This window comes from Argiope bruennichi, chromosome 5 (genome assembly GCF_947563725.1).
Source record: "Argiope bruennichi chromosome 5, qqArgBrue1.1, whole genome shotgun sequence".
NCBI classification, from domain to species: domain Eukaryota; kingdom Metazoa; phylum Arthropoda; class Arachnida; order Araneae; family Araneidae; genus Argiope; species Argiope bruennichi.
In genome coordinates, this window is record NC_079155.1 from 102,669,210 (window position 1) to 102,680,202 (window position 10,993).

At 28.9% G+C, this 10,993-nt stretch overlaps 1 protein-coding gene across 1 annotated transcript; it reads right to left on the reverse strand.

Annotated features, from left to right (window-relative positions):
* Positions 1 to 2,005: 2,005 nt before the first annotated feature.
* LOC129969665 (8.6 kDa transglutaminase substrate-like) lies at positions 2,006 to 10,158 on the reverse strand. Its single transcript, XM_056084320.1, has 3 exons — positions 9,999 to 10,158; positions 3,431 to 3,557; positions 2,006 to 2,212 (listed from the first exon to the last, which is right to left on the reverse strand). The coding sequence occupies exons 1-3, from the start codon at positions 10,046 to 10,048 to the stop codon at positions 2,081 to 2,083; spliced, it is 309 nt and encodes a 102-aa protein (XP_055940295.1). The 5' UTR covers positions 10,049 to 10,158; the 3' UTR covers positions 2,006 to 2,080.
* Between the last annotated feature and the right edge of the window lie 835 nt (positions 10,159 to 10,993).

A 10,993-nucleotide genomic window follows, 5' to 3' on the forward strand; every position in this document is an offset into this window, starting at 1 on the left:
TATACATTAAAAAAAAGTGATTTTAGATCACTTCATTGACCATCTCTGAAAAGCCAATCAACTCCCAGAGTTTCCCAAGAGTAATTGGCCTAGATTACAAAACTGTTAATATTGTAATGTTCAAAACTTAATAAATCTTACATATTTAATCGCAGAATATAGAAACGTTTATTTGTTTATTTAAAATTTGGTGTGTCATAAATATTTGGCAGAATGTGATTCCTTAGGACCAAAGGACTGTGTAAAATTCAAACTTCATAATTTTTTGAAGTGTATTTATAAACTGAAAAAATAAAATTCTTTTTGAAAATAAAACAAAAAAAAATGAATTAAAAATAAAGAATGAATCCGTAAATTTTTGTTGAATAATTCTTTGAAATATTACAAATTATGAAAATTAATTTAAAACTTCAATGCCGAACGACTATACGCTCAGTTATCATATATATATTTTAAAAAAAAGTATGTTTGGTTTCAGAAAAAAAATATCTTTATATTAATTACAGTTTCATCATTTCCTTTTTTATTTAAAATTGAATTTTACGAACGCTGATTGAAAATTAGAGAGAGATGCGCAGTGCAATGAACGTAACGGTTTAAGACTTACTTAATAGTATAAGTGAATTATATTACTATCAAAATTTTAAGCTTAAAATATTTTGCTGAAATATCTATTATGAGATCAGGTTACATAAAATATTAATTGAACATTTATTTAGCATTAATATTGGCGAACCGGCTGGTCGCCAAAAGCGGATAGTATAATATATAAAGCTATACATTAAACTATTTTTAATTATTTAATGACGTTGTGGAGGTAACATTATAAGCCAGTTAACAACTTCCGGCGAAGAGTGTACACTTTTGTCTAGTGGCTTTGTTGCTCGGCTATGAACCCTAACGTTGCGAGTTCGAACCTCAACCCGCACAACGTCTTCTTTCAAGTTTACTTATTGTTTCTTTTTTTAAATTAATGGTGCGACATGTCTATAAATATCATTAACCAATTTAAAAGTTTTTTTTAGAAAAATGTCATCAAGGACATAAGAGGTTAGCTACGAAGCGGTATTATGCTTTCTGATTTATCTATTTATTACTATTATATTAAGTGTAATGTTTGAGCCACTAATTCACGTTATTAAAGCTTTGAAAATGAGAATAATAAATGTTTTGCAAATATAGGATAAATCTTTGCAACATTTAGAATGCTGTCTTACTATTACTGATTATACTAAACTACTTTATATTACTGATCTGACTTCCAATTACTGATATGCAAATATACATAGGATTTCCCAGAAAAATGGAGCAAGCGTTTATTTCTCTAAATATTGCATCTAGAAGTATGGTTTCAATTATAAAATTTCATTAAATTAGTAGGGCAAATATTTCATTATTAGTATGCAGATCTTTTGCAGTTGTGGAGGGTGATAAGGAAAAGTTAATTTTTTTAGAGGCTTTATAGGATAAAACGTCAGTTAATAAAGCATCTCTCTTACATGTTCTCAGCATGTTCTTATCAAACTACATCTAGTAGTTCTCGATATGTGTTGCGATCTAGCGTCTACCTGGCGAATTGTCTCAGTGTTATAGAAACCCTTCTTAGAAAAGTTTATTCGTTATTTCAGAAAATGATGCATTTTATCATTTTTCCTAATTTGGGGTTATTTTTTAATAAAGATCTTCTTATCTTAATTTATAACCAAAAGAATGCGTATAAAAGTATACGCATTTTTTTAATATTACTATTTTTATGAATGAGCTCTTCACTTGCCATGAATTGGGATTGACCGCCATATTGTTCATGAATTTAGCTATCGTTAAATGTTTCCTCTAAGTTTAGTTCGATTAACCAGTGATATTAAACAAGAGACAGAGACAAAATTTTAGGATAGAATGAATACCCATTACCTTGCAACATGTAAATGAATATTTCTTATTTTCTTAATCTCTTAACTTTTATCGAAAATTTATTTAATTACTTTCGATAGAAAGAACACTCACAGAGATTTTCATATATTTTTATTTTAGAAAATAATAATAAAACAAATCCTTCGTTGAATCATTCAGTTTTGGCCACCTAAGACTTTTCTGGAATGCATTTTACGTTTTGGTCGTTGTAGATTTCCAACAGAGATCTGTTAGGATCACCACAAGTATATCCTTCCTCGCAGAGTTCACCTGCTATCACGATACAGTTTTCACCAGCGCACTATAAACATAGAAAATAATATTGTTAATTTGATAATTTATTAAGGCATTTTGATATTTCTTATAGAAACTCACGAATGTGAACTTCCATTTTAAGGTACAATATAATCAATTTTGTTAACATGGAACGGTTTTTGAACTGTAGGAAATATAGCAGTTGTAAAAGTTGATTTTAATGAGTAACGATGATTAAATTGTGATATAAGTGTCTTCTATACGCGACAATGGTAAAGAAATATGTAATAGTTTAAATAAAGTAAGAAATAAAAAAAAGAATATTGAAGAAAAGGGACAGAATTTTAACAATACTGATTTACAATAATTATTCGTTTTTGCTCAGAGTTCGAAAATGCAAGATCGTATTTCAAAATTGATCAGAAATGTAAGGGTAAGAGCAAGCTACCTACTATCGATGATGGTACTTCCTTCAGATGGGAAGGGTTGTACTGTGGTCGGTGATGAACTTTTGGGCTCAACCATAGTTCCTGCCAATGTTGCTGTCGCAGTGGTCCGGACATTCAGATTTTTCAATGTACCTTCAGGCGGGTAGGAGTATCGGCTAAGAATACTCATGAAATAAATTTGTATTGTTAAGTCTTTGTACTTGTTCAAAACTCTTTTCTTATGTGCTTTCTCAAAATTTTGCATTTTTATTTTGAATTGTCTGACAATACCGCTCTGTTCATAGCTAATGAATCATTATATAAGTTGACAGGCCGTACGCTAGAGGGTTTCTGATTTCTAGTTGCCGTTCAGAATACTTTAGTTAGATTGTCCAGAAGACCTTTTGAAGATTTTTTGGACAATTGATTACAGACCCATAAGTATTTCTGCCTTCCGAAAGAAAATGAAATGTAGCAATAAGACAAGTACCCCAGCTAGGTTCCTGTTAACTTACACCTTATTAGAGGAAAATTTCATCATAGCAAAGCAAAGCTCTCCACATTCTAAGAATTAATAGCAAATCGAGGGAAGATCAATCTTATTTGCGTGTTCAACGATTCAACTTCGCTGTTGTACTTCATAAATAAGTTCTATATGATTTTTAATTCGGGTTCGCATTTTCTAGAAACTCGTAGCTCTAATTTTCCTGTAATATTAGAATTTTTTGAAGTAGGCGAATTTTTTTCTGTATTAAACTACTAAACAGCATTTCGACACAATATTATTGTTTTCACATTAACTAAATAAACTCAAGAACTTAAGAGAAAAGTGTCACCTTTTTGCAGATATCGCAGCAATCACAAGAATCCTTGTAGGTTCCACACTTACAGTTCAGTTGAGGACATGGTTCTTTGCAAACATCTCCACACATTGGAGGAGAAACACATTCGACATTCACGATTCTAAAAAACAAGTAAGTTGCCTGTAAGTCAAAGTAAATATGGTATCACTGAAATTTTAGAGAAGTTTGTTCATAGGTATTAAAAATAGCTTATATAATTCGGTATTTATGTTCCAGCAAACATAATTCAAATTAGTAAAGTTTGTTTCGTGCTTCAGTGTCTTTTGAGAAGAATATTATTAAACATGAATGTAAACTTCCGAATATCCCCTAGCAATGTGCACCTACGTTAAATAACCAGTATATAAACAATAGATATCACAATCAAATTTTCTTAACTGTAATAGATTTTTTATCAAAATGGAATTTCTGCGTTTTAGAAATTGAAGAACTTGGTCTTCTTAGTCTAGGGGCTAATGGTAAAGTCAACTGAAGCAACTGCAAGTGGCACTAAGGAATCCATTTCAAATCAATATCTAAGTACACAAGAGTATATTATTGATAATTATGTGTCGATTCAAAGTCAAATACAAAGGTTTTTCAAAAAGATCTGTGAAAAAAAGCGGGGATAAGCCATTTCATATGAGATTATACATTTATCACAACAAGGTCCAATGGTTTTATTTTTTTCCGTCTATGTATATAAAATTTTTGCCCAGCTGATTAAAGTACACAGTTGTATCTCTAATTAGCCAGTTCTCCATTTGATGAACATTTCATTTTTTTAGTTAATATGCTTATGTTTAAAAATCGGAAATAATCCAAAGGAGCGAAATCAGACAAATTAGAAGAAACTTGGTAGCTTAAATCGTGTTATTGTGCATTTATAACAAAAGAACAATTGCAAATTAACTTATTCCCTTCCTATCTAAGTATACAGGAAAATAAAGGAACATCATCGAAAACAAAGAAGCTGGGACTAAGGTTAAATCCTAATGACCCTCACCAGCCACAGAACAAACCCTCCCGTAGGAGATATGTTTCATTAATGAAGTGAACCACGTAGATATCACAAAATTATAATGCCTATCAGAAAAATCAACCACTTAAGGGATTGATGACATGTATCAACCGACTTCGGGTTCCATTGAAAATCAACCGTTGAATACGAAGGTTTTCATCCCCTTCATTGGGATATTCTCAAAAGAGTGTTGCTGAAGAACAAGTTAATGTATTATTGTGGTGAAAACAAATCATTTTCTTCACTAGGTTTCGATATTTAATTTATTTTAGCAAAGCACAATGTCGAATAATTGCTTTGTGACTCTCGAAAAAAAAAAAATATCACAGATGTTCCAGTAGATAATGGCAATGATCTTTTCAGGTTAAAGAACAGGTTTACGTTTTTTGGGGGAAGTATAACCTCCCAAATATTGAGCTGCTAATAATCTAAGGAATTTCAAAAATACTCACTCCTCTGTTGCAAAATGACGCAATAATTTTTTTAGATTCCATTGAAACGTTTTTAAACATTCCCGGTACATCCCTTTCATCAAGAGTGAGTAATCACGGGATCACGGATCTATCTAGCAAATAGCTTTTTCAAGGGAAAACATTCAGGTAAAAATAAATGTAAAACCCAATCATGATCAAATAAATGTCAATCATCAAAACAAATCAAGAAAAATCCAATTAAATAAATGTGAATCATGAAACCCAAAGATTTTTCTGAAATCCGTTGAAAAATCTTCAAACTTTCCTGGAAAATCACTTTCATGAAGAGAGAAATATCGCAGTATCTATCTTGCAAATAGCTTTTTCAATCGAAAATATTCAGGCAAGCAAAAAAAGGTAAACAGTCATTTGAGCTCCTCCTAATCTTAAGAATTTCAAAAACGCTCATTCCTCTGTTATCAATCTCTAAATCATGAAAAACCCAATGATTTCTCGAATAGTAACATTGATGCGCAGATACCCTGCTGAGCATGGACGCTTTTTCAAAATAGTAACGCTTTCTATAAGTTACGCTCCCTCTCCTCAGCCTAAGCAGCTTAATTATAGGACCACACTGCTGGTTCTGGCTATTAATAGAACAGGGAGCAACGGACATTCAATATCACATGCGTTCACATGGCTATTTTGATAGTAACACAATCTCATAAACAGTTCTAATCAAGATTGTAGAGGCCTCCTCTTATATGAAATTGGGGTGTTGGCCTAGGTCGGAAATGTCATGAGTGCTCAGATTTTTATTTTCACACATTAGAACTGTGTGCTTCGTAGTATAGTAAAGAACGATAGAAGTTATTGGCGACCAATAGTAGTTATGAAAGATCAATGTTTGATGTGAATTTAACATTTTTACGGATCTAACTTGCGATCATTGGCGGTTTTTTTGGGTGATTAATCTTTAATACACATATACAAGAAAAATGAATATATATTTTGGACAGGATTTTTTTCTGATTTAAACCAAAATTGTGTATAGAATTAATAACTGGTCACAAGCTCACATACCTAATTTCAATCTTTAAACATCATTTTTACTTCCTCTCAGCAGATTTTGTTCAAAATTTGATAGAAATATACCAAATTTGGTATTCAGACCAGGAATCGAAATCACTTCTAGCTCAAAGCGATTTTAAGTCATCGTATTCAAAGACTGGCTGATAGACATTTTTAAGGCATTTGAATTATTGACGATGAAGTGATGCTTATTTTGGCGGAGCGCCTGGACTTGGTGGTTCTTAATCTCCGAAACCTTATAGTTGATTTTAATTTTACCTGGTTTAAAGGATGATCTAAATATAAATATTTTAATTCTTGATTAGCTGTTGGATCTGTAAGGGCATTAGGAAACCGCAAATGAAAAAACAAAAAATGTCATCATACTTTTTGTTTTTTCATTTGCGGTTTCCTAAAATGAATTGAATTATTGTGTATGAAAAGTACAGATCGACAGACGGTCCTTTTGGCATATTTGGTTCAAAATGTGATAAAAATTCACATTTTAGATGCTAGATTTATGAACCAAATGTTCCACAGTTGCTAAGCTTTTGTGTTATCGTGTTTACGTGCATGCAGACGGATGTTCAACTCTTTGACAAATTTTGTTCCGTATTTGATACTGATATACATTTTAGATGCTAAACCTATGCACCAATTTTTTTAAATTAACTATGCACGTTTTCTAGACATTGTGTTCATTTCTATTCGGACAGTGGATGAAACAGACATTCTCTGAATGGGTTTAGTTCAAAACTTGATAGGAATGAACAAATTTGGTGTATAGCTGAGATGCCAAATTTCATATACTTAGCTAAAAACGGTTTCAAATTATCTTGCTCACCAGACAGATAGACAGAGCGACGAATAGTTTCAACGACTTTTCAATTATACCTTCGGAGTTTTGTTAGCATATAAAGAAATTATTAAAACATTTGTAAAATTTAGAAAAAATTAGTCAATAACATTTATTTTTTTTGCTGATTAGCAGTTTCTCTAATTTTAAAAAAATATCTTTTTTAAATTCAAACATATTTTACAACAATATCTTTTATTTTTTTTTGTTAGTCTAATACAAAAAAAATAATATAAAGGAAATAGAAAGAAATGTAAAATATTGTCATGAAAATGTAAAGAACTACGGGCATGAGTTTAAATAAATAATTAGATTTATTAGGAGCAAGCAACTCACGACAACACAAGACAGAATTTCTCCGTAACTGATAGGACTCAGTTTTTATACACATAGAATGTTCGAGAACAATCTGTTTTGAATATTTAAGAAGGAACTAAAATCTTTTAGAGCTCCGACAAGCAATAGATAACATATTCAATGAAAGAATTCCAGTTTCTGGATATAACACCATGGCTGGGATTCGAGCCATGGAACAACAAAAATATATACGTATATATATAATTCAAAACTCTTAGAAGAAGTGTTTATGTGATTATGCAGAATATAAAACAGCAGAATAAGAAAATTTGCGAACTATAAGGAACTCTATTGTTGGCAAAAACTTATTTTTCTAACGTAATTTATCATCAATTTCATGTCCATAAAAAGTTAAAGAAAAACTGTAAATGAGAATGATTTGTGTGAAAGATCAGCTGACGTGTTTTGAAAATATCGAATTAGATAACCGAGTCATTCTGTTCTTAAACAGATACGGATAACTTTCAATCGATGTTTTTTTTTTAATCACTGTTTTTTTGAAACACAAAGTTCTAATTATAATCTCAGTTATTCTAGTTCTTTTAAATGAGATTTATTCTGTATGAAATAAAATAATAAAGTTAACGCAAAACAATAAGACGATAGTTATTCATGGATTCTGAACACAAAAACAATAAAGCTATTGTGATATTTATTTTATGACTTCAACAAAATCAATAATTTAAATCATAAAATCGTTATACAAAGAACTATAAATGTATTTTTCTACCTAAATAAAAGGAGGAATGTAACTAAAATGAAATCATAAAAAATAAAATAGTAAAATATAAAACAAACGCAGAAAAATTTTTTGAATTTAATTTTTACAATAATTGGGGATCATTAGATTTGAACGAGTGAGTAATTGATTCCTGCGTGTATTTTTTCTTAACTTGAATTTTTTTAAATATTCGTCAATTTTTTAAATTCAAATCTTTCGCAAGTACCACGTCTTAAAATTACGTGACAGATACTATATAGAAATTATATAACTTTAAAATTGAAAACAAAACTGACAAATAAAAAAAATCTATCAAGAAAAACAAAGTTACTGTAGTTATAATCTAAATCCTTTACATTTTTATTTAGAATTATAGCATTCTAATAATTTTGAATAAACTTAGGATGATATTAATAAACATTATAATCAAAATTGTAAGTTACTGCGAGAAAAAATTTAAACGCGTTAATAAGAATATGCATTAAAATTTAATTTCATACCAAATTCGAGATAAAAGAATGTCTGTTGATAAGACCACGGCTATATTTTTAAAAAAAAATGAGGAAATAAAATGAAACACTAGTATGAAGGATACTACAACAGATGGTGAAAGCTATCTATAATTTTCCTAATATTTCTAGAATATATTGATTATCAGCGTCATAAAAGTGTGACTACTTTTAAGAACAAGATATATTTTCTTGTGCTAAACTGATATATCACTAAAAAATAAAATTAATATATTTCAGGAAATGACCAATTTATTTTAGGAAAAATTGTTCTTAGATATTTATTCCTTAAACGATTATTTAAAAATTTCTTAAATTAATCTTCAGAAACCCAACCATAAAAAAGTACGAAAACTCTTTTGTTCAACATGCACATGTAATGACGACTTGATAAATAGCAGATTTTGGTATTTAAAATTTTATTAGTTTTCTTTATTACACATGAAAACATTTTTTGGTGTTAACACATCATATTTTTCACACCTCAAAGATATTTTATTTGTAATGAAAACGTTTTAACTACATTTTAGTAATAACAACCCTGATAATAATAAATTTACCGAATTTAATTATTTTTTCAAAAAATTTTAAAAAGATTTTAGTTTCAATTTTGTATTTGTCAGCAAAATTTCAAAAATAACATGGAAAAGGTTGCAGCCATAACATTTTTAAAAATATCAACTGTTGAGGAATATATAGGGCAAACATTATATATTAGAAATTAAAATCATATTGAATATTAGAACACAATGAAATGCCAGAACTTAAGTAAATAATATTTACTTGATTTTTTAAAAAAATTATATAAGACATTTTAATTAAAAAATATTGTTATGAGAAGAATTACAGTATACAAAATTCTCTTATCGTCTGCAATTTTACTTTTCATTAAAATGAGGACAGTAATTACAAAAAAACAATTTAAGTCTCATAGTTTTTCAGTTTTTCTCAAAATCAAAAACTGATTAAAACTCATGAAAGATGATGTAATCTTTCATAAGCCATAATCATAAGAATTAATAATTTTTAGATAATGGTATCAAATTTATTATGCATCGCAATTAATGTTTATGAGAAAAATAAATGAAACAAAATAAAATAAATACGTTATTTTAATTTCTGTTATTAGAATGGAAACATAAAAGATAAAATATATTTTTTACATATGAAAATACAATTTTTTTAATTAATAAAAACTAATGAACTGCAATTAAATAATGGGCTTTCACTGCAATCATCAATATATTTGAATCAAAACTAAAGGAAATCTAATCTTCAGTTTGGATTTCAATCGCATTCAAACTTTATGAAATTTTTCATATTTCTGTATTATTGAAGGCTTAATAAGAACATCAAACATACAACAGCATAAGACAAACGCCTTCCTTTTAAATTTAATAAATAAACTGATGAGCATTCAAAGTAGTACATGTTACAGGTTTGTACAAAAATTAAAATGATAATACTGAGAGGTTACGTTTTACTTTTTAATCAAATCTAATTCATTTAAGTGGCAAGTAAAATATTTGTTCTTGCATGAGATAACGAAAGTTTGTTGATTCAATAATTCAAGAAATATTATTTAGAAATTTTCTAAAATAAAGATGTACTCACAACACAGATATAAGGCCCACAAATGCCAGAAATAAAGTCAATTTCTGCATGTTTGATATAAGTTCAAATGAATTTAAACTTTCAGGTACGATGGATTCAGACAATGAAGGGAAACACTGTCACTGCAATGCCGTTTAAAGCAGCTGCTCAAATTCGCCTTTATTTATCATATTGATGACATCATTCATCGATAACAATTCTCGTTTGTTATTGGCTGCGAAAACAAAACTGGTTTTCACGTAAACTCCTCTGCCACTGTTTTCCAAAACTGATAAAAGCAAAATTCAAAATCGCTTTTGGAATTTATGGCAGATAGCCCAGAACAATTTTTTTCGTGTTGTTTTAACTAAAATGGATTAAAGAACAATTCTGAAAGTTATTTTTATTTTTTATTTTTATTCCTTTATCAGTTTTAAAAATTCTTCACAACGTAAAGGAATTGCATTTTGTACAATCATCTACATTTTATGCAATGCTATTTAAAATAAATTATGTTTTGGTTTTAAAAATCTGATATTTACTTTGAATTTGTATTTGAAGAATTCATTATATAAATTTAGGGGAAAAATGAATAAAAATAAAATGATGAACCTCCTCCCATGAAATATGAAATAATAAAGGTGTATCACTGTATTGTTTTTTGTTAAAACTAACTTGGGTAGATGTAAGCTTGAGAGTACGGTGTGGATCCTTTGAGAATTGGTAATGGTGGAAAATCCAAAACCATTAGTGATAGAATTTTATTGATTCAAATGAAAAAAAAATGTGTATTGAATGAAAAGGGAAATTGTGAGCCTAATCGCTTGTTCTCAACTTGTGTTGAATTAGTGTTAAATTAATAAGACTATTTATTATTAATAGTCTTATTAATTAGACCTAAATTAATAAGACTATTAATTTATTCTAAGTCTTTTACTTTATTAATGAAAAAATTCTTTATGAGAAAATTTGGTTTTGGAGAATATGAATTCTATAAAATATAAAGTTTCGTTAAA